The sequence below is a fragment of the Pseudophryne corroboree genome, chromosome 10 (genome assembly GCF_028390025.1).
Source record: "Pseudophryne corroboree isolate aPseCor3 chromosome 10, aPseCor3.hap2, whole genome shotgun sequence".
Lineage (NCBI taxonomy): Eukaryota > Metazoa > Chordata > Amphibia > Anura > Myobatrachidae > Pseudophryne > Pseudophryne corroboree.
In genome coordinates this window covers 109258704-109283057 of record NC_086453.1, presented here as the reverse complement: position 1 = coordinate 109283057, position 24354 = coordinate 109258704, and the positions used below count along the sequence as shown (strand labels likewise).

At 47.9% G+C, this 24354-nt stretch overlaps 1 protein-coding gene across 3 annotated transcripts in view; it reads right to left on the bottom strand.

The window, feature by feature from the left end:
• Positions 1-269: 269 nt before the first annotated feature.
• The window catches only part of RASIP1 (Ras interacting protein 1), a 199192-nt gene continuing 175107 nt past the window's right edge, over positions 270-24354 (bottom strand). For 2 of the 3 annotated variants that reach the window (XM_063942722.1, XM_063942724.1), the window contains exon 12: positions 270-887. In XM_063942722.1, coding sequence (XP_063798792.1) covers positions 688-887 — 200 coding nt within the window. In that variant the 3' untranslated portion in view covers positions 270-687. The remainder of the gene's footprint in view (positions 888-24354) is intronic. The other variant, XM_063942723.1, reaches the window with a different exon arrangement.

Sequence of the window (24354 nt, the reverse complement as noted above, 5' to 3'; positions counted from 1 at the left end):
TAATTATCGGTCAATAAAATACTTGTCACTATGACGTGTTCTCAAAACTTAAAGGAAATCTACTATTTACCAGATACTCAGTGGAAAAAAAAATATTTTAAAATAAAGATGAATGCTACAAACGTGTTTGCTAAATAATAAATGGTGCAAGTTGTTTAGTAATATGGAGAATATAATACTGTACATACACCTATCTTCTCGGATTTCCCATCAGATGTGGTGTAATTAATTGGATTCTACCCCATACATTACACACTTTTCTCGGATGCTGATCAAAAGGGTATTTAGAATAAGCGTTACAGTACATTACATAGCAAGCAGTGTGGCATATCTACAAGAACCTCCAAAGCTATAAATTAAAAGGGAATACCTCTAGCATTAAATACTTAAATGTAATACAGTAGGTGCTGTGTTTATCCGAACAGATATCCTGCAAGATAATGAGGTGGCTAGACAGATATCCAAAACAGGATGTGCTGAGTATTATCACACGTCATTAGACTCCTGATACCCAGTGTCCATTCAAGTCCAATACATGGCCAGTATTACTAGAAGGAAATGACAGTAAGGAGGTTGTATACCTGCTTATTACTGACACATAGAAACACCAGTCAGGCAGCTGAGTCACAGAGGGGGCTATACAGAATTCTGTTCTTATCTATGAGTGGCATTTTAGTCACTGTGCTCTTATTGGCTGTTCTCTACCCTGTACAAAGCTCTCTGGTTAGCAGGCAGTGACTTCTGCTCAAGGTCCCATACAAAGCGTCGCAGCTGGCACAGCTGTTTGTGAAAGGCGTCATTAGTCATGGGCGGGGACAGCTGCAAGCGGAAGTTGTCGCAAGGCAGAATCAACGGAGGATGATCGGTGAAGCTCTCGAAAATATCTGCTGTGAACAAACAGTGAGGAGATTAATAATTACATTTAATAATTACATTTAAAAAGATTTACACACTGTTCTGGCAACAAAAGAGTTAAGCAATGCTGTTAGAAGACCGCCAGTTTTTATTATTGTCTTGGCCTGATTCAGCGATGTACGTAAATCCGATGATTTATGTTTGTTGGTCTGCACATGCCCAGGACCCAATCTGTGGTATGTGCAGTACAAGTTCTCCGTATTAGTTGTATGGTGTTGCATCCCACATCCCTGCAGCTGAGCAATATTGTATATCTCTGAATCAGGCCCTCGGTTTAGACTTATAAATATTATTTCCTGCTAATGTTTTGTCATGGCAGTTCACATATTTAGTATTTGGTTAGTCTGTTGTTTATTAACTGTGTGGGTGTTGTGCTGTTTGTGAGAATGCTTTAGCCTTTCACTAAGAGTCGCACAACTGACAATCTTGGACGCAGTGAACCAATTTCATTCCTTCTACACATGCGGGCCGCAGTGTCCCGCGGTGGGGGGACAGTTGGTAGGCTCCTGTCAGTCACTGCTCTGCCTAGCAGAGCAGCAGTGAATAGACACAGCGTATATTCACGGGAGACAGAGGATCTGGGGGCATGCCAGCAGCTCAAAGAGTGCTGGCCATGCCCCCATAGTGACAGAAAATGGGGCCATGTGCCTTTCGGCTGCGAAGTCCCGCTTCCCAATCTCACGATGTTGAGAGATATCTATATGTCACACTGCGCATCTGTCCAGATTCTGTAATATCAGAGTTGTAAGTGCGACTGAGGAGCACGTGAGATGCACAGAATATGAAATGTGTTGAAAATGTAGTGGCCATGTCTGGGCGGGTCTGGGTGAGGAGGGGGGAAGTGTGGAGATCTGAATGAGTGGAAGAAAGCTGTGAGGATCTGAATGAGGGGAAGAAAGCTGTGGGGATCTGAGAAAGGGGAAGAAAGCTGTGGGGATCTGAGTAAGGGGAAGAAAGGTGGAGAGATTTGAGTGAAGAAGAGAAAGCTGTGAGGATCTGAGTGAAGAAGAGAAAGCTTTGGGGATCTGAGTGAGGGGGAGAAAGTTGGGGAGATCTGAGTGAAGAAGAGAAATCTGTGGGGATCTGAGTGAAGAAGAGAAAGCTGAGAGGATCTGAGTGAAGAGGAGAAAGCTGTGGGGGTCTGAGTGAAGAAGAGAAAGCTGTGGGGATCTGAGTGAAGAAGAGAAATCTGTGGGGATCTGAGTGAGGGGGAGAAAGCTGTGGGGATCTGAGTGAAGAAGAGAAAGCTGAGAGGATCTGAGTGAAGAAGAGAAAGCTGAGAGGATCTGAGTGAGGGGGAGAAAGCTGTGGGGATCTGAGTGAGGGGAAGAAAGCTGTGGGGATCTGAGTGAGGGGGAAAAAGCTGGGGAGTTCTGAGTGAAGAAGAGAAAGCTGTGGGGATCTGAGTGAAGAAGAGAAAGCTGAGAGGATCTGAGTGAAGAAGAGAAATCTGTGGGTATCTGAGTGAGGGGGAGAAAGCTGTGGGGAGATCTGAGTGAAGAAGAGAAAGCTGTGGGGATCTGAGTGAGGGGGAGAAAGCTGTGGGGATCTGAGTGAGGGGAAGAAAGCTGTGGGGGTCTGAGTGAGGGGGAAAAAGCTGGGGAGTTCTGAGTGAAGAAGAGAAAGCTGTGGGGATCTGAGTGAAGAAGAGAAAGCTGTGATGATCTGAGTGAAGAGGAGAAAGCTGTGGGGATCTGAGTGAAGAACAGAAAGCTGTGGGGATCTGAGTGAAGAACAGAAAGCTGTGGGGATCTGAGTGAAGAACAGAAAGCTGTGGGGATCTGAGTGAGGGAAAGAAAGCTGAGGAGATCTGAGTGAAGAAGAAAAGCCGTGAGGATCTGAGTGAAGAAGAGAAAGCTGTGAGGATCTGAGTGAAGAAGAGAAAGCTGTGGAGATCTGAGTGAAAGGAAGAAAGCTGTGGGGATCTGAGTGAGGGAGAGAAAGCTGGGGAGATCTGAGTGAGGTGGAGAAAGTTGGGGAGATCTGAGTGAAGAAGTGAAAGCTGTGGGGAGATCTGAGTGAAGAAGAGAAAGCTGTGGGGATCTGAGTGAAGAAGAGAAAGCTGAGAGGATCTGAGTGAAGAAGAGAAAGCTGTGGGGATCTGAGTGAAGAAGAGAAATCTGGGGATCTGAGTGAGGGGGAGAAAGCTGTGGGGATCTGAGTGAGGGGGAAAAAGCTGGGGAGTTATGAGTGAAGAAGAGAAAGCTGTGGGGGTCTGAGTGAAGAAGAGAAAGCTGTGGGGAGATCTGAGTGAAGAAGAGAAAGCTGTGGGGGTCTGAGTGAAGGAGAGAAAGCTGTGGGGATCTGAGTGAAGAAGAGAAAGCTGTGAGGATCTGAGTGAAGAAGAGAAAGCTGCGAGGATCTGAGTGAAGAAGAGAAAGCTGTGAGGATCTGAGTGAAGAACAGAAAGCTGTGGGGATCTGAGTGAAGAACAGAAAGCTGTGGGGATCTGAGTGAGGGAAAGAAAGCTGGGGAGATCTGAGTGAAGAAGAAAAGCCGTGAGGCTCTGAGTGAAGAAGAGAAAGCTGTGAGGATCTGAGTGAAGAGGAGAAAGCTGTGGGGATCTGAGTGAAAAAGAGAAAGCTGTGGGGATCTGAGTGAAAGGAAGAAAGCTGTGGGGATCTGAGTGAGGGAGAGAAAGCTGGGGAGATCTGAGTGAGGGGGAGAAAGTTGGGGAGATCTGAGTGAAGAAGAGAAAGCTGTGGGGAGATCTGAGTGAAGAAGAGAAAGCTGTGGGGATCTGAGTGAAGAAGAGAAAGCTGAGAGGATCTGAGTGAAGAAGAGAAAGCTGTGGGGAGATCTGAGTGAAAAAGAGAAAGCTGTGGGGATCTGAGTGAAAGGAAGAAAGCTGTGGGGATCTGAGTGAGGGAGAGAAAGCTGGGGAGATCTGAGTGAGGGGGAGAAAGTTGGGGAGATCTGAGTGAAGAAGAGAAAGCTGTGGGGAGATCTGAGTGAAGAAGAGAAAGCTGTGGGGATCTGAGTGAAGAAGAGAAAGCTGAGAGGATCTGAGTGAAGAAGAGAAAGCTGTGGGGATCTGAGTGAAGAAGAGAAATCTGTGGGGATCTGAGTGAGGGGGAGAAAGCTGTGGGGATCTGAGTGAGGGGGAAAAAGCTGGGGAGTTATGAGTGAAGAAGAGAAAGCTGTGGGGGTCTGAGTGAAGAAGAGAGAGCTGTGGGGAGATCTGAGTGAAGAAGAGAAAGCTGTGGGGGTCTGAGTGAAGGAGTGAAAGCTGTGGGGATCTGAGTGAAGAAGAGAAAGCTGTGAGGATCTGAGTGAAGAAGAGAAAGTTGTGGGGATCTGAGTGAAAAAGAGAAAGCTGTGGGGATCTGAGTGAGGGGAAGAAAGCTGTGGGGATCTGAGTGAGGGAGAGAAAGCTGGGGAGATCTGAGTGAGGGGGAGAAAGTTGGGGAGATCTGAGTGAAGAAGTGAAAGCTGTGGGCAGATCTGAGTGAAGAAGAGAAAGCTGTGGGGATCTGAGTGAAGAAGAGAAAGCTGAGAGGATCTGAGTGAAGAAGAGAAAGCTGTGGGGATCTGAGTGAAGAAGAGAAATCTGTGGGGATCTGAGTGAGGGGGAGAAAGCTGTGGGGATCTGGGTGAGGGGGAAAAAGCTGGGGAGTTATGAGTGAAGGAGAGAAAGCTGTGGGGATCTGAGTGAAGAAGAGAAAGCTGTGAGGATCTGAGTGAAGAAGAGAAAGTTGTGGGGATCTGAGTGAAAAAGAGAAAGCTGTGGGGATCTGAGTGAGGGGAAGAAAGCTGTGGGGATCTGAGTGAGGGAGAGAAAGCTGGGGAGATCTGAGTGAAGAAGAGAAAGCTGTGGGGATCTGAGTGAAGAACAGAAAGCTGTGGGGATCTAAGTGAAGAAGAGAAAGCTGTGGGGATCTGAGTGAAGAAGAGAAAGCTGTGGCAATCTGAGTGAGGGAAAGAAAGCTGGGGAGATCTGAGTGAAGAAGAAAAGCCGTGAGGATCTGAGTGAAGAAGAGAAAGCTGTGATGATCTGAGTGAAGAAGAGAAAGCTGTGGGGATCTGAGTGAAAAAGAGAAAGCTGTGGGGATCTGAGTGAAAAAGAGAAAGCTGTGGGGATCTGAGTGAGGGGAAGAAAGCTGTGGGGATCTGAGTGAGGGAGAGAAAGCTGGGGAGATCTGAGTGAAGAAGAGGAAGCTGTGGGGATCTGAGTGAGGGGGAGAAAGCTGTGGGAATCTGAGTGAGGGGGAGAAAGCTGGGGAGATCTGAGTGAAGATGAGAAAGCTGTGGGGATCTGAGTGAGGGAGAGAAAGCTGGGGAGATCTGAGTGAAGAAGAGGAAGCTGTGGGGATCTGAGTGAGGGGGAGAAAGCTGTGGGAATCTGAGTGAGGGGGAGAAAGCTGGGGAGATCTGAGTGAAGATGAGAAAGCTGGAGAGATCTGAGTTTTACAGAGTGCAATGCCCCCTAGATACACCCCTGATATTGTACAACCCAAGGCAAAAGTCTGTAAGTGCCCTTATAGATCACCCAAATGAGGAAAATGTATATAACACATGTAACAGTGACAGGGAAGGTGGGCCCCTCTCAGCTCCGGGCCCCATAGCAGCTGCACTCCATGCGCCTACGGTAGCTATGCCCTTGACTGGTGCCCTTTGTTCACAGACATGTATATATGCCCACTTGATTTTAAGGGGTTAATGTACAGAGCAAAATGTATTTATTTTTTCTAAATCTGTAATAAAATATAAGAAGAACATAACTGCATGCGAGACTTTTTCAACATTTTCAATATGTATCTAGCAGAAATTTGGCATATAGAGGGGGGGTCATTCAGGTGCGGTTACACCTGAGACCATCAGCACAAAGTAGCAATTTTCAGTACTTTGAGCATTCGCAGGACTCGTTCTGCGTGTGCGCGAATGGATCAAGCAGCACTGGATGCAGATCGGCATCAGTCTGTCATTGTTGATTGACAGCCTGAGGCCGTCCAAGAAAGCAGCAGTGATAGCAAATCCAACCGCATCTGAATGACCCCAGACAGTGCAGTATAAGTTATTAGGATTTACTTTTCCATTTATTGACTAAAATTAGATTGTGCAACCTACAGTACAGTATAGTAAAATTTTTACGGAAATTTGGCGGACTGCTTTAATGGCAATAGGAGAAACTTATAAAGTACAGTATAATAAATAAAACGAGTTTTATGGTAAGTACTTACCTTTGTTAAAACTCTTTCTGCGAGGTACACTGGGCTCCACAAGGAAAGACATAGGGGTGTAGAGTAGGATCTTGATCCGAGGCACCAACAGGCTGAAAAGCTTTGACTGTTCCCAAGATGCAAAGCCCCCCTCCTCTATAACCCCGCCTCCCTGCACAGGAGCTCAGTTTTTAGTTAACCATCCCAATGCAGTAGCAGGAAAAGAGACGACAACTGTTAGTAGCCACATACACCACGCTCTCACGACAGGAGAAGTGTTAGCGGCTAATGCCATACCAACCCAAAGAAGCTAAGTGTGTCAGGGTGGGCGCCTTGTGGAGCCCAGTGTACCTCGCAGAAAGAGTTTTAACAAAGGTAAGTTCTTACCATAAAACTAATTTTCTGCTGCGGGGTAGCGGGGTACACTGGGCTCCACAAGGAAAGACATAGGGGATGTCCTAAAACAGTTCCTTATGGGAGGGGACGCACTGTAGCGGGCACAAGAACCCAGCGTCCAAAGGAAGCATCCTGGGAAGCGGCAGTATCGAAGGCATAGAACCTTATGAACGTGTTCAAAGAGGACCACGTAGCCGCCTTGCACAATTGTTCAAGGGTCGCACCACGGCGGGCCGCCCAAGAAGGTCCAACAGACCGAGTAGAATGGGCCGTAATGTGAGCAGGAGCCGACAGACCAGCCCTCACATAAGCATGTGCAATCACCATTCTAATCCATCTGGCTAAAAGTCCGCTTGGGAGCAGGCCAGCCCCGTCTGTGAAACCCAAACAAAATAAAGAGAGAATCAGATTTCCTAACAGAAGCAGTTCTCTTCACATAGATACGGAGAGCCCGTACGACATCCAAAGACCGCTCTTTGGGAGACAGATCGGGAGAGACAAAGGCCGGTACCACAATCTCCTGATTAAGGTGGAACGAGGAAACCACCTTAGGCAAATAACCGGGACGAGTCCTAAGAACCGCCTGGTCACAGTGAAAGGGAACTACATGACAAGGCACCCAAAACCGAAACTCTTCTAGCTGAAGCAATAACCAGCAGAAACACCACCTTAAGGGAAAGCCACTTAAGATCAGCTGAACCAAGAGGTTCAAACGGAGACTCTTGTAACGCCTCCAAAACCACCAACAAGTCCCAAGGAGCCACAGGCGGGACATATCAGGTAAGGTCGCAATCTTTCTCTGAAACCACACCGACAAGGCAGAAATATGAACCTTGAGGGAGGCCAGACGCAGGCCTAAGTCCAGGCCCTGCTGAAGAAAGGCCAACAACTTGGCTATACTAAACTTGGAAGCATCATAATTGTTAGATGCGCACCAAACAAAGTAAGAATGCCAGACCCTATAGTAAATCCGAGCAGAAGCCGGTTTCAGGGCCCGCAACATAGGGCGTCATTCCGAGTTGTTCGCTCGGTAAATTTTTTCGCATCGCAGCGATTTTCCGCTTAGTGCGCATGCGCAATGTCCGCAGTGCGACTGCGCCAAGTAAATTTGCTATGCAGTTAGGAATTTTACTCACGGCTTTTTCATCGTTCTGTTGATCGTAGTGTGATTGACAGGAAGTGGGTGTTTCTGGGAGGAAACTCGCCGTTTTATGGGTGTGTGTGAAAAAACGCTACAGTTTCTGGGAAAAACGCGGGAGTGGCTAGAGAAACGGGGGAGTGTCTGGGCGAACGCTGGGTGTGTTTGTGACGTCAAACCAGGAACGACAAGCACTGAACTGATCGCAGATGCCGAGTAAGTCTGGAGCAACTCAGAAACTGCTAAGAGAGGTGTAATCGCAATATTGCGAATACGTCGTTCGCAATTTTAAGAAGCTAAGATTCACTCCCAGTAGGCGGCGGCTTAGCGTGAGTAAATCTGCTAAAAGCAGCTTGCGAGCGAACAACTCGGAATGAGGGCCATAGTTTGAATGACCGCCTCAGAAAAATCTTTAGCCCTTAAGACGGAAACTTCAAGAGCCACGCCGTCAAAGACAGCCGGGCTAGGTCCTGGTAGACACATGGGCCCTGAACGAGGAGGTCTGGGCATTGTGGAAGTAGAATTGGACGCTCTGACGATAGGCCCTGTAGGTCTGAGAACCAGTGCCGTCTGGGCCACGCCGAAGCTATGAGAAGCAGAATTCCTCTTTCTTGCTTGAACTTCCGAATTACCCTGGGCAGGAGTGACACCGGAGGGAACACGTACGGCAGCTGAAACCTCCACGGCACCGCTAGCGCATCCACGAATGCTGCTTGAGGATCCCTTGACCTTGCTCCGAAGACCGGAACCTTGTGATTGTGTCGAGACGCCATCAGATCTACGTCAGGAAGGCCCCACTTTTCCACTAGGAGTTGAAACACTTCTGGATGGAGGCCCCACTCTCCTGCGTGTACGTCCTGACGACTGAGAAAGTCCGCTTCCCAATTCAGTACCCCCGGAATGAATATTGCCGAAATGGCCGGTAGATGGCTATCCGCCCAATGTAGAATCAGTGAGACTTCCTTCATTGCCAAACTGCTTCGAGTGCCGCCTTGATGATTTATGTAAGCCACTGTGGTGGCGTTGTCCGGCTGTACTTGAACAGGACGGTTCTGAATTAAATGCTGGGCCAGGTTCAACGCATTGAAGACTGCCCGCAATTCCAGAATGTTGATCGAGAGGAGAGATTCCTCCTTGGTCCACCGACCCTGAAGGAAGTGTTGCTCCAGTACCGCTCCCCAACCTCTTAGACTGGCATCTGTCATCAACAGGACCCAGTCGGATATCCAGAAGGGACGGACCCTGCACAATCGTTGGCCCAGGAGCCACCAGTGCAGCGACAGACGGCCCTCCGGAGTCAATGAGATCATGTGAGACCTGATCCGGTGAGGTAGGCCATCCCACTTGGCTAGAATCAGCCTCTGGAGGGGGCGAGAATGGAATTGAGCATACTCCACCATGTCGAATGCTGACACCATGAGGCCCAGCACCTGCATCGCCGAATGTATCGACACTTGCGGACAAGAAAGGAAGCAACGAATCCTGTCCTGAAGCTTCAGGACTTTCTCCTGAGACAAGAACAACCGATGGTTGTGAGTGTCCAATAGCGCTCCCAGGTGCACCATGCTCTGAGCAGGGACCAGGGAGGATTTCTTCCAGTTGATGAGCCACCCGTGGGCTTGTAGAAACTGGACAGTCACATCCAGATGACGTAGGAGAAGTTCTGGGGAATTTGCCAGGATTAACAAGTCGTCCAGATACGGCAGTATCCTGACCACCGTCATCACCGCCATAACTTTGGTGAAGACTCGCGGAGCCGTAGTTAAACCAAAAGGTAACGCCCAAAACTGGTAATGTAGGTTGCCAATCGCAAACCTCAGGTATTGCTGATGTGACACTGCTATAGGAATATGCAGGTAAGCATCCTCTATGTCCAGGGAGACCATGTAGTCCCCAGGTTCCAAGGCCAGAACTTTAGAGCGAAGGGTTTCCATACGGAACTTGGAAACTTTCACAAACCTGTTCAATGACTTGAGGGTGAGAATGGCCCGGGAGGACCCATTCGGTTTCGGTACCAGAAACAGCGGAGAATAGTACCCCCGGTCCCTCTGAGCAAGAGGCATCTGTACTACGACTCCTGTATCCAGGAGGGTCTGTACCACCGAATGTAGAGTATTTGCCTTTGTCTGGTCCAACAGGATGTCTGTCAGGCAAAATCGATGAGGGGGACGGTTTTTGAAGGCTATGGCGTAACCTCGAGTGACGACTTCCCGTACCCAGGCATCTGAAGTGGTCTTCAACCATTCCTGGGTATACCTTAGAAGCCGGCCCCCCACCCTGGGATCCCCCAAGGGGGTGCCCGCCCCGTCATGCGGCAGGCTTATCGTTCTTGGAAGCTGGCTGACGGGCAGCCCAGGCTCTTTTGGGCTTCGGCTTACCAGGTTTGGAAGTGTGGGCCTGCTTGTTGTGCGCCTGACCTTTTGCTTTACCTGAAGGACGAAAGAGGCGAAAGGAAGCACCTTTAGCCTTCGACACAGAAGGAGCGGTACTTGGCAGACAGGCAGTTTTGGCAGTAGCCAAGTCAGCCACTATCTTATTTAAGTCCTCCCCAAACAGAGTATCTCCCTTGAAAGGGAGTACCTCCAGGGTTTTTCTAGAGTCCAGATCCACAGACCAGGATCTCAGCCACAATATCCGGCGAGCCAGGACTGATGTAGTAGAGGCCTTGGCTGCTAGAATACCGGCATCAGAAACCGCCTCTTTAACATAGTGAGAAGCTGTGACAATATATGACAAGCATTGTCTAGCATGGTCAGAAGAGATTTCAGCTTCTAACTCTAGGGCCCATGCTTCAATAGCCTCTGCAGCCCATGTTGCTGCAATAGTGGGCCTTTGTGGAGCACCCGTGAGGATGTAAATCGCTTTCAGACAATCCTCCACACGTTTATCCGTAGGCTCTTTTAGAGACGTGACGGTAGTGACAGGTAGAGCTGAGGAAACCACCATCCTAGCCACATGTGAGTCTACTGGAGGAGGCGTTTCCCAATCCAAAAGATCAGGAACATCCACATGTGAACTACCCTCCCCCTCAGCAGTATCTGTGTCAGAATCTGTGGGGTCAGTTAAGCGCCATCTTCATCAGACGAGGTGTCAGTGACAGCAGTGGATTGTGAGGAGATAAGAGCTCGCTTAGAGGACCCCTTGGTCTTAGGTGAGCGAGGGTCAGACTTTTTAGTAGTCAAGGACTGGTTCAACTTCTTCAATTGAGCAGATAAATTATCCGCCCATGGCGAGTTAGCTGCAGGGACCACATACGGTTGCACCGGCATAGGAGGTCCCATAGGGGGTGTTAGTTTAGTAACTAGCGTATGTAGAAGCGTGGAGAAAGTAGCCCACGGTGGGTCATTATGCACCCCCGTTGCCACAGTCCCACTGGGGGGCAAGGAGCCCCCAGAACCAGAGCCCACAGCTGCTATAGTCTCCTCATAGGGATCTGTGGCTTCAGCAACACCGGCAGTGTGTTCAGCCCCAGAACCGTTACCTTCAGAAGCAGACATGATATAACTTGCAGTATCAGGTAACACAGTACAATTGTCAGCAGCACAATACCACTTGCCCAAACCCCTGCGCAGTGTAGTCAGCACAAGCAGAGAATTAGGAGAGATATGGTGACTAAAATCACGGAGAAAAATACGTATTAAAGTATATCTTGTGAAAAATAAGAATTTACTTACCGATAATTCTATTTCTCGGAGTCCGTAGTGGATGCTGGGGTTCCTGAAAGGACCATGGGGAATAGCGGCTCCGCAGGAGACAGGGCACAAAAGTAAAGCTTTCCGATCAGGTGGTGTGCACTGGCTCCTCCCCCTATGACCCTCCTCCAAGCCAGTTAGGTACTGTGCCCGGACGAGCGTACACAATAAGGGAGGAATTTTGAATCCCGGGTAAGACTCATACCAGCCACACCAATCACACCGTACAACTTGTGATCTAAACCCAGTTAACAGTATGATAACAGCGGAGCCTCTGAAAAGATGGCTCACAACAATAATAACCCGATTTTTGTAACTATGTACAAGTATTGCAGATAATCCGCACTTGGGATGGGCGCCCAGCATCCACTACGGACTCCGAGAAATAGAATTATCGGTAAGTAAATTCTTATTTTCTCTATCGTCCTAGTGGATGCTGGGGTTCCTGAAAGGACCATGGGGATTATACCAAAGCTCCCAAACGGGCGGGAGAGTGCGGATGACTCTGCAGCACCGAATGAGAGAACTCCAGGTCCTCCTTAGCCAGGGTATCAAATTTGTAGAATTTAGCAAACGTGTTTGCCCCTGACCAAGTAGCTGCTCGGCAAAGTTGTAAAGCCGAGACCCCTCGGGCAGCCGCCCAAGATGAGCCCACCTTCCTTGTGGAATGGGCATTTACATATTTTGGCTGTGGCAGGCCTGCCACAGAATGTGCAAGCTGAATTGTATTACACATCCAACTAGCAATAGTCTGCTTAGAAGCAAGAGCACCCAGTTTGTTGGGTGCATACAGGATAACAGCAAGTCAGTTTTCCTGACTCCAGCCGTCCTGGAACATATTTTCAGGGCCCTGACAACATCTAGCAACTTGGAGTCCTCCAAGTCCCTAGTAGGTGCAAGGCACCACAATAAGCTGGTTCAGGTGAAACACTGACACCACCTTAGGGAGAGAACTGGGGACGAGTCCGCAGCTCTGCCCTGTCCGAATGGACAAACAGATATGGGCTTTTTTGAGAAAAAACCACCAATTTGACACTCGCCTGGTCCAGGCCAGGGCCAAGAGCATGGTCACTTTTCATGTGAGATGCTTCAAATCCACAGATTTGACTGGTTTTAAACCAATGTGATTTGAGGAATCCCAGAACTACGTTGAGATCCCACAGTGCCACTGGAGGCACAAAAAAAGGGGGTTGTATATGCAATACTCCCTTGACAAACTTCTGGACTTCAGGAACTGAAGCCAATTCTTTCTGGAAGAAAATCGACAGGGCCGAAATTTGAACCTTAATGGACCCCAATTTGAGGCCCATAGACACTCCTGTTTGCAGGAAATGCAGGAAACGACCGAGTTGAAATTTCTTTGTGGGGCCTTCCTGGCCTCACACCACGCAACATATTTTCGCCACATGTGGTGATAATGTTGTGCGGTCACCTCCTTTCTGGCTTTGACCAGGGTAGGAATGACCTCTTCCGGAATGCCTTTTTCCCTTAGGATCCGGCTTTCCACCGCCATGCCGACAAACGCAGCTGCGGTAAGTCTTGGAACAGACATGGTACTTGCTGAAGCAAGTCCCTTCTTAGCGGCAGAGGCCATAAGACCTCTATAAGCATCTCTTGAAGTTCCGGGTACCAAGTCCTTCTTGGCCAATCCGAAGCCATGAGTATAGTTCTTACTCCTCTACGTCTTATAATTCTCAGCACCTTAGGTATGAGAAGCAGAGGAGGGAACACATACACCGACTGGTACACCCACGGTGTTACCAGAACGTCCACAGCTATTGCCTGAGGGTCTCTTGACCTGGCGCAATACCTGTCCCGTTTTTTTTTTTTTTTTTCAGACGGGACGCCATCATGTCCACCTTTGGTATTTCCCAACGGTTTACAATCATGTGGAAAAAACTTCCCGATGAAGTTTCCACTCTCCCGGGTGGAGGTCGTGCCTGCTGAGGAAGTCTGCTTCCCAGTTTCCATTCCCGGGATGAAACACTGCTGACAGTGCTATCACATGATTTTCCGCCCAGCGAAAAGTCCTTGCAGTTTTTGCCATTGCCCTCCTGCTTCTTGTGTCGCCCTGTCTGTTTACGTGGGCGACTGCCGTGATGTTTTTCCCACCGGATCAATACCGGCTGACCTTGAAGCAGAGGTCTTGCTAAGCTTAGAGCATTATAAATTTACCCTTAGCTCCAGTATATTTATGTGGAGAAAAGTCTCCAGACTTGATCACACTCCCTGGAAATTTTTTTTTTTTTTTTTTCCTTGTGTGACTGCTCCCCAGCCTCTCGGGCTGGGCTCCGTGGTCGCCAGCATCCAATCCTGAATGCCGAATCTGCGGCCCTCTAGAAGATGAGCACTCTATAACCACCACAGGAGAGACACCCTTGTCCTTGGATATAGGGTTATCCGCTGATGCATCTGAAGATGCGATCCGGACCATTTGTCCAGCAGATCCCACTGAAAAGTTCTTGCGTGAAATCTGCCGAATGGAATTGCTTCGTAGGAAGCCACCATTTTTACCAGGACCCTTGTGCAATGATGCACTGTTTTTAGGAGGTTCCTGACTAGCTCGGATAACTCCCTGGCTTTCTCTTCCGGGAGAAACACCTTTTTCTGGACTGTGTCCAGAATCATCCCTAGGCACAGCAGACGTGTCGTCGGGATCAGCTGCGATTTTGGAATATTTAGAATCCACCCGTGCTGTTGTAGCAGTATCCGAGATAGTGCTACTCCGACCTCCAACTGTTCCCTGGACTATGGCCTTATCAGGAGATCGTCCAAGTAAGGGATAATTAAGACGCCTTTTCTTCGAAGAAGAATCATCATTTCGGCCATTACCTTGGTAAAGACCCGGGGTGCCGTGGACAATCCAAACGGCAGCGTCTGAAACTGATAGTGACAGTTCTGCACCACGAACCTGAGGTACCCTTAGTGAGAAGGGCAAATTTGGGACATAGAGGTAAGCATCCCTGATGTCCCGGGACACTATATAGTCCCCTTCTTCCTGGTTCGTTATCACTGCTCTGAGTGACTCCATCTTGATTTGAACCTTTGTAAGTGTTCAAAAAATTTTTTAGAATAAGTCTCACCTAGCCTTCTGGCTTCAGTACCACAATATAGTGTGGAATAATACCCCTTTTCTTGTAGTAGGAGGGGTAATTTAATTATCACCTGCTGGGAATACAGCTTGTGAATTTTTTCCCATACTGCCTCCTTGTCGGAGGGAGACCTTGGTACAGCAGACTTCAGGAGCCTGCGAAGGGGAAACGTCTCAACATTCCAATCTGTACCCCTGGGATACTACTTGTAGGATCCAGGGGTCCTGTACGGTCTCAGCGCCATGCTGAGAACTTGTCAGAAGCGGTGGAACGCTTCTGTTCCTGGGAATGGGCTGCCTGCTGCAGTCTTCTTCCCTTTCCTCTATCCCTGGGCAGATATGATCTTATAGGGACGAAAGGACTGAGGCTGAAAAGACGGTGTCTTTTTCTGCAGAGATGTGACTTAGGGTAAAAACGGCGGATTTTCCAGCAGTTGCCGTGGCCACCAGGTCCGATGGACCGACCCCAAATAACTCCTCTTCCTTTATACGGCAATACACCCTTGTGCCGTTTGGAATCTGCATCACCTGACCACTGTCGTGTCCATAACATCTTCTGGCAGATATGGACATCGCATTTACTCTTGATGCCAGAGTGCAAATATCCCTCTGTGCATCTCGCATATATAGAAATGCATCCTTTAAATGCTCTATAGTCAATAAAATACTGTCCCTGTCAAGGGTATCAATATTTTTAGTCAGGGAATCCGACCAAGCCACCCCAGCTCTGCACATCCAGGCTGAGGCGATCGCTGGTCGCAGTATAACACCAGTATGTGTGTATATACTTTTTATGATATTTTCCAGCCTCCTGTCAGCTGGTCCTTGAGGACGGCCCTATCTATAGACGGTACCGCCACTTGTTTTGATAAGCGTGTGAGCGCCTTATCCACCCTAAGGGGTGTTTCCCAACGCGCCCTAACTTCTGGCGGGAAAGGGTATACCGCCCATAATTTTCTATCGGGGGGAACCCACGCATCATCACACACTTTATTTAATTTATCTGATTCAGGAAAAACTACGGTAGTTTTTTAACATCCCACATAATACCCTCTTTTGTGGTACTTGTAGTATCAGAAATATGAAACACCTCCTTCATTGCCTTTAACGTGTGGCCCTAATAAGGAATACGTTTGTTTATTCACCGTCGACACTGGATTCAGTGTCCCTGTCTGTGTCTGTGTCGACCGACTAAAGTAAACGGGCGTTTTAAAAACCCCTGACGGTGTTTTTGAGACGTCTGGACCGGTACTAATTGTTTGTCGGCCGTCTCATGTCGTCAACCGACCTTGCAGCGTGTTGACATTATCACGTAATTCCCTAAATAAGCCATCCATTCCGGTGTCGACTCCCTAGAGAGTGACATCACCATTACAGGCAATTGCTCCGCCTCCTCACCAACATCGTCCTCATACATGTCGACACACACGTACCGACACACAGCACACACACAGGGAATGCTCTGATAGAGGACAGGACCCACTAGCCCTTTGGAGAGACAGAGGGAGAGTTTACCAGCACACACCAAAAACGCTATAATTATATAGGGACAACCTTATATAAGTGTTTTCCCTTATAGCATCTTTTTTATATATATTTCTAACGCCAAATTAGTGCCCCCCCTCTCTGTTTTAACCCTGTTTCTGTAGTGCAGTGCAGGGGAGAGCCTGGGAGCCTTCCCTCCAGCCTTTCTGTGAGGGAAAATGGCGCTGTGTGCTGAGGAGATAGGCCCCGCCCCTTTTTCGGCGGCCTCGTCTCCCGCTCTTAACGGATTCTGGCAGGGGTTAAATATCTCCATATAGCCTCCGGAGGCTATATGTGAGGTATTTTTAGCCAAAATAGGTATTCATTTGCCTCCCAGGGCGCCCCCCTCCCAGCGCCCTGCACCCTCAGTGACTGCCGTGTGAAGTGTGCTGAGAGGAAAATGGCGCACAGCTGCAGTGCTGTGCGCTACCTTTAGAAGACTGAGGCAAGGCTCCGGTGACCATCCAGGCTGTACCTGTGATCGTCCCTCTGGAGCTGATGTCCAGTAGCCAAGAAGCCAATCCATCCTGCACGCAGGTGAGTTCACTTCTTCTCCCCTAAGTCCCTCGTTGCAGTGATCCTGTTGCCAGCAGGACTCACTGTAAAATAAAAAACCTAAGCTAAACTTTTCTAAGCAGCTCTTTAGGAGAGCCACCTAGATTGCACCCTTCTCGGCCGGGCACAAAAATCTAACTGGCTTGGAGGAGGGTCATAGGGGGAGGAGCCAGTGCACACCACCTGATCGGAAAGCTTTACTTTTGTGCCCTGTCTCCTGCGGAGCCGCTATTCCCCATGGTCCTTTCAGGAACCCCAGCATCCACTAGGACGATAGAGAAATCCTATATAATTATAAAACCTGACTCACCAAGCCCCCTCAGGTTATAGAATATAGGGATAGCAAGTTGAGTGAGAGACACGAAATGGAAACCACTCAGCAAGCTAATGCACACACATATAGTCACAGTTATACAATGCAGAGGTTATTACTAACAATAATACTACACTGGACCAGCTTATATATATACAGCTATGTAGTCAATAGATATAACACTGCACAGTAAGAACTGGATGTATATCACAGGGTACTTGTACCAGAGAACCCTGACTAAATGCACTCTTTCTTAACTAACACTGTCTAATTGACATGTAGAATACTTAAGTATCATGTAAAGTCACAACGCTGACAACCAGGCGTCTTTACAAAGGAGGATTTGCCCAAGCAGTCCCAGGAACAGTGTAGCTGAGAGAAATGGCGCCCAAACACTGACAGGGAGTGAGGGAGAGACAGCTATTCAGCTCCAGGGTGGGAACATTTGCTGGAAATGGCGCCCTGGGGCTGGGGGAGGGGCTCCAGGTCTATGCCTTATCCCCTCTGCTGGCAAAACCACCAGGTACTGCAGGCTACACACAAAAAGGTTTTAAGAGAAAACCTGACCTGCACCCATGCCCTAGTGATCTAGTGGGATCGCCTGTACTGCCACAGTGTCCACCGCCAGCGCGCGCGGCCCGCCTCCCACCGACCCGCGATAAAGTACGGGTCCCGCGAGCGGGACCCACTCACCACCTTCCGAAGCGTGGCCACGCGATCCCGGAGAGCCCCCGCCGTGTGCCTGACCAGAAGAAAACCGGAGCCTCCTGCTGTAGTTACCCGGCAACCAGGGCTCGGAAATGTACAGCGCCGCTGTGGAGAGATGGAGCTGCAGCAGTGAATGTCACTAGACATGTACACACTGCTGCAGCCCTTGAAGTCTTCACTTTTATTCTCAAAAAAGCTCTACTTAGGGCTGCCCAGAGCAGCCCCTCTGTTATGTGCCTGCTATCTGCGGCATCAACTACAAAACTGAGCTACTGTGCAGGGAGGCGGGGTTATAGAGGAGGCGACGCTATGCATCTTGGGAACAGTCAAAGCTTTTGAGCCTTTTGGTGCCTCGGATCAAGATCCTACTCTACACCCCTATGTCTTTCCTTGTGGAGCCCAGTGTACCCCGCAGCAGAAAGTATGATTAATATGGAAGAACTCTTGTTTTAATTATCTACAATATGTCTTTATTACTGTATTGGTTTTAAAAATAAGTAATAGTTATTTTATAATGTCTCTTTCAAAATATATAAAACATTGGCTTTATTACCAGTTGTCAGTTTGTAGGTTGAAACTTCAAACAGCAGTGCGATGTGTGACCATTTGCAAAAACCACATGAAATTTACACCATCGGCATGCTAAAACCGGATGCTGTATCACGTTCATTTTGTAAGAGCCCAGCCTACTCAATTATCTAGCTGTGGGGTCCAGATCAATTTACACTGCTACTGGCACTGGACCACCAAGAAAATGATTGGAGCCTGCACCCAGAGTGACCGGCCCAATGTTGAGTAGCATTGGGCTCTTCTGGTACTTCTGGCTGTCAGGTACCAGGATAACATAATAGAAATGTAGTGGAATCTCTTGTGGCACGACAAATTCCAGTATTCACTGACAGTTCATTACTGTTTCTAGAAGCAGCCAATCAGAAACATTCTATATCACTGCTCACGCACAGCAATCCGGGTCTACTACCGTTTATTTTACAGTATTGCCATTGCATCCACTGGCAAGATGTTCCAGAAGAGTCCTAATGTTACTCATCATCAGTGTTACTCATTGGGCCAATGCTTGTTAGGTGTGGTGGCATGATGATTTTTTTGGGTCACCTCCCTACTCCTACCCAAAGGACCAAGGGCCTAAATCAGAGGTGAACGGCTGTAGAACATAGGATACAAATGTCTTATGATCTATATGTGCGCGTGTCCGAGATGCAATGTGCATACATCCTGATGTTTACCGTGGAGGGGGGCAGGAGGCGGGGTTCATTTTGGGGTGCAGATCAGAATTGCATGGAGATCAATGAAATTGTGATAGACGTTCCTGGTCAGATAGGGCTGGCCTCGGTTGGCGAGTCAAGGACTGCGTCAAAGTACCACTGACACCTGAAGACAAATTCCGCCGGATATTCTGAGCAACCACAGTACAAATATTTGCACACCATCGCTGATTAGAGCTGCAGCTGGTGGGCCAGTAGACAGCCCATTGGTTGCAGCATCACCATAATTCACAGTAGCGGCTGTGACAAAACTGCATATCCGTCCACCTCTGAATCTGGCCCCAAGTTTGATGTAGAGTTAATACTTTATTAAATAACGTTTTCCCCTTTTGAAAGTGGCAAAAGCTGAACTGCACTTTAGTAAATCTCCCCTTTTAAAAATGCAATATGAGCACTACTTAATGTAATCCTTATATTGTACAGAATAAGGAAAACATAAGTAATAGAAAGTTTAATCTACCATTTGTTTTGAGATGACCACCTGGGATATTTCCTAATTAGAGGACAGATGGTTTGTGACCTTTGTGTGAGATGTTCTCTTACTTCCTGTTGGAAACATAAAGCAATTTAGGATCTGCAGTTGAGACTGCTGCTGCATTTCCTAGTGTCCTTCACAATGACAACATGCATGATGAAGTCCTAAACATTAGCAATATATTTTGTACAGGTGTAAGGTCTGTCACACTCCGGTGTGTGGACTAAAGAACTGATTTAAAGCCTTTTGAGCAAGCATAGGAAGGGTTAATCAAAGGTTATTTCAGTTATTGTGCTAGTAACTTACATCTCTACAATGTGTTGTTTTTAAAAATAACTATGCTTTTGCCATCTATGAGCGTTGCTAGACCGGTTAGCCAGTTGGCCAAGATGGCACTCAGCAGGGGTACCGATCAAGGGGAAGGCATAGGCTTTCTCAGCCACCAAAGTTTTTAGTCACTACGCTCTCCATAAATTACCCAAGCTTTGTGTTTTGGTCTGACCCCCTATCTCTGGGCTTAGTCACAGAGTCTTTATGATGTTGTGGCCCAGAAGTGGATCATGCACAGCATCATAACATTGTGACAAAGCTTAATAGAAGTTTTTTTAGTTAAATACTGCCAGGGGTACCCAGATCCATAGAAACAGTACTGGCTGGTGTATCTGATCTGAGTATTTGTTACCAATTTTGACTAATTACCGATACATGGCTGCATTAGGGTCAACACGGGTCTTGAGCTGAAAATTTCGAAAGGCCGATACTGAGAAGGGGAGGAGCTGTACACTCCCTTCACTATCGGCCCCACTGTCTCCCTAAATACACAAAAATACACAAATTGCATAATTCTGTGAGAAAACTATAAACGGAATTGTAATACTTATGATTTCTGGCCGACTGGTCGTCATCATACTGCCATGATGAAAGAGATGAACCTATATTTTATGCAGAGACCTAGAAATGCAGCTCCATCTGCCTCATTGTTTACCAGTATCCGGTCTATAGATCTACACTAACAAGGTCTACAGTCAATAGATCGATCACTAATGGTAGGCATGCATTGGGCAGTATGGATGGTGTAATGGCTAGCATTACTGCCTCACAGGACTGAGGTCATGAGTTTGATTCCCACCATGGCCCTAACTGTGCGGAGTTTGTATATTCTCCCCGTACTTGCGTGGGTTTCCTCCGAGTGCTCTGGTTTCCTCCCACAATCCAAAAATATAATGGTAGGTTAATTGGCTCCTAACAAAAATTACCCAATGTGTTTATGTGTCTGTGTGTACATGTGATAGGGAATATAGATTGTAAGCTCCATTGGGGCAGCGACTGATGTGAATGGGCAAATACTCTCTGTAAAGTGCTGCGGAATATGTGTGTGCTATATAAAAAACTGGTAATAAAATAAATAATGCATTAGGTCGACAGGGTCAAAATGTCTTCCGGGTCAAAAGGTTGACATGTAAAAGGTAGACAGTTCAAAAGGTTGACAGGGTCAAATGGTCCACATGACAATGGTCGACACACATTTATTGTTTTAAAACAAATGAAAACAAACTTTTTCATACTCTGCCATCCACGTGGACTACTATTAGGAATAGTAACCTGTGCCCAATGCGTGAGGCTTCGCTCGCCATGCGAGGGTACGTGGCACACTAATTGGGCATGGTTGTGGCAGAAAAAATAGTAGGATTTTAATTACCTACCGGTAAATCCTTTTCTCGTAGTCCGTAGAGAATACTGGGAATCCATTTAGTACCATGGGGTATAGATGGGTCCACTAGGAGCCATGGGCACCCTAAAAACTTGACAGTGTATGCTGGCTCCTCAATCTATGTCCCTCCTACCAAACCCAGTCTAGGAAACTGTGCCCGAGGAGACGGACATACTTTGAGAGAAGGATATAAAAGGATAGTGGTGAGATTCCGAACCAGCACACATAGAACAAGAGGAAAGCCATGCTAACCAAACCTGAAACAGGAACAGCAACAGCTGAACAAACCAGAATACTTAACCAAGTAACAGTGCAGGAAGTACGAAGCACCGAGAAAAAGGATTTACCGGTAGGTAATTAAAATCCTATTTTCTCTTGCGTCCTAGAGGATACTAGAGACCCATTTAGTGCCATGAGGATGTACCAAAGCTCCCACACCGGGTGGGAGAGTGCTGAGGTTCCTACAGAACTGATTGACCATACTGAAGGTCCTCAGAGGCCAAAGAATCGAACTTGTAGAACTTATCAAACGTGTTCGAACCTGACAAAGTAGCTGATCGGCAGAGCTGTAAAGCCAAGACACCCCGGGAAGCCGCCCAGGGAAAACCCACCGACCTAGTAGAGTGGGCCTGTACAGAATTAGGAACTGCCAATCCTGCCATGGAATAAGCATGCTGGATAGTGAACCTGATCCAGCGCGCAATGGACTGCTTTAAAGCAGGACACCCAATCTTATTGGGATCATAAAGAACAAACAGCGAGTCTGATTTTCTGTGACGAGCTGTTCGCTTCACATACACCTTTAAAGCCCTCACAACATCCAAAGACTTTGAAGTAGCAGAGGTGTCAGTAACAACCGGAACCACAATAGGTTGGTTGATGCGAAACGCAGACACCACCTTGGGAAGAAATTGCTGACGAGTTCTGAGTTCAGCTCTGTCCTCATGGAAAATGAAGTAGGGGCTCCTGTGAGACAACACCCCCAGCTCCAACACACGTCTTGCTGAGCCAAGGCCAACAGTGTGACGGGCTTCCACATAAGATATTTTACATCTACCTCCTGTAACGGTTCAAACCAGTCCAATTGGAGGAACTGCAACACCAAATTGAGATCCCTAAGTGCCATGGGAGGCACAAAGGGAGGTTGGATGTTCAGAACAACATTTAAGAACGTCTGGACCTCAGGGAGAGAAGCCAATTGTTTCTGAATGAAAATGGATAAGGCCGAAATTTGGACTTTTATAGAGCCCAGACGGAGGCCTACATCCACACCTGACTGCAGAAAAAGCAGGAAACGTCCCAGATGAAATTCCACCGCAGAATAATTTCTGCTCTCACACCAAGAGACGTACTTTTTCCAAATATGGTGGTAATGTTTAGACGTTGCCCCCTTCCTGGCTTCGCTCATAGTCGGGATAACTGAGCCAGGGATTCCTTTCCTGGCTAGAATCAGCTGTTCAACTTCCATGCCGTCAAATGTAGCCACGTGAAGTCTTGATAGACGAACGGGCCCTGTTGCAGAAGATCCTCACGAAGAGGCAGAGGAAGCATCTCCAGAAGGTCCACGTACCAGGCCCTTCTTGGCCAATCTGGAGCAATGAGTATTGCTTGAACCTTTTCCCTTTTTATTCTTTTTTAGAATCCTTGGGATCAGAGGAAGTGGAGGAAACACGTACACCATCTGATAGACCCATTGAGTCATCAGAGCGCCTACAATCACTGCCTGTGGGTCTCTCGACCTGGAACAATACCACTTTAGCTTCTTGTTGAGATGAGAGACCATCATGTCGATTTGTGGATATCCCCACCGTCGTGTCAAACACCTGAACACTTGTGGGTGAAGGCCCCACTCCCCCGGGTGCAGGTCGTGCCTGCTGAGGAAGTCTGCTTTCCAGTTGTCTACTCCCGGAATGAAGACCGCTGACAGCACCACAGCGTTTTTTTCTGGCCAGAGGAGAATTTTTGACACCTCTGACATTGCTGCTCTGCTTTTCGTACCGCCCTGTCGGTTTATGTACATTACCGCCGTCACACTGTCCAACTGGACTTGAATAGCCTGATCTTGAAGAAGATATGAGGCCTGCAGAAGGGCGTTGTATATGGCCCTGAGTTCCAGAATGTTGATTGGAAGGACGACTTCCTGACTTGTCCACCTTCCCTGAAACTGCACCCCATGGGTGACTGCTCCCCAACCTCTGAGGCTCGCGTCTGTGGTTAGCAGAATCAAATTCTGAATCCCAAACCATCAACCCTCGATTAGGTGAGAAGTCTGAAGCCACAATAGAAGAGAAATCCTGGATCTTGGCGACAGACGGATCCTCTGGTGCATGTGAAGATGCGATCCGGACCATTTGTCCAACAATCGAGCTAGAGGGGTCTTTCGTGAAACCTTCCGTACTGAAGTGCCTCGTAAGAGGCCTCTATTTTCCGCAGAAGGCGAATGCATAGATGTACTGATATCCGGGTTGGCTTCAGGACATCCCGAACCACAGACTGAATTACCAATGCCTTTTCCAAAGGAAGGAACACTTTCTGCGACTCTGTGTCCAGTATCATACACAGGAATGGAAGCCTCCATGTTGGCTCTAGGTGAGACTTCATAAGGTTCAGAATCCACCCGTGATCCCGGAGTAGTCGGGTTGAGAGGGCAATGCTGTCCAACAACCTCTCCCTGGACGGTGCCTTTATCAGAAGATCGTCCAGGTACGGAATTATGTTCACTCCCTGTTTGAGGAGGAGAAACATCATCTCTGCATCACCTTGGTGCACACCCTCGGTGCCGTGGAGAGACCAAATGGCAGGGCCTGGAACTGGTAGTGACAGTCCTGCAGTGCAAACCGTAGATAAGCCTGATGAGGCGGCCAGATCAGAATGTGAAGGTACGCATCCTTGATATCCAGAGACACTAGGAACTCTCTGTTCTCTAGACCTGAGATCACCGCTTTCATCTTGAATTTGAACACTCGTAAGTATGTGTTCAGCGGCTTGAGGTTCAGAATCGGTCTTACCGAACAGTCCGGTTTCAGTACTACAAACAAGTTGGAATAGTACCCCTTGTTTTGCAGATGAGGTAGAACTGGAACAATGTACCAGTTTTTGAATGGCGTCCTGTAAAGTTATACTTGCCTTTTGTGAAACTGGTAAGCCTGATTTAAAGAATCTGTGAGGTGGGAGCTCCTGGAATTCCAGTCTGTAGCCCTGGGATATAAGATCTATGACCCAGGGATCCTGGCACGAATTTGTCCAGATGTGACTAAAGAATTTTAGTCGGGCTCCCACCCGCCAGTCTTGCAGGCATTGCGGTCCAACGTCATGCTGAAGGCTTTGAGGAAGCAGAGGTTGAACTCTGTTCCTGAGAACCAGCAGTTGCTGGTTTGCGTGGTTTACCTCTAGT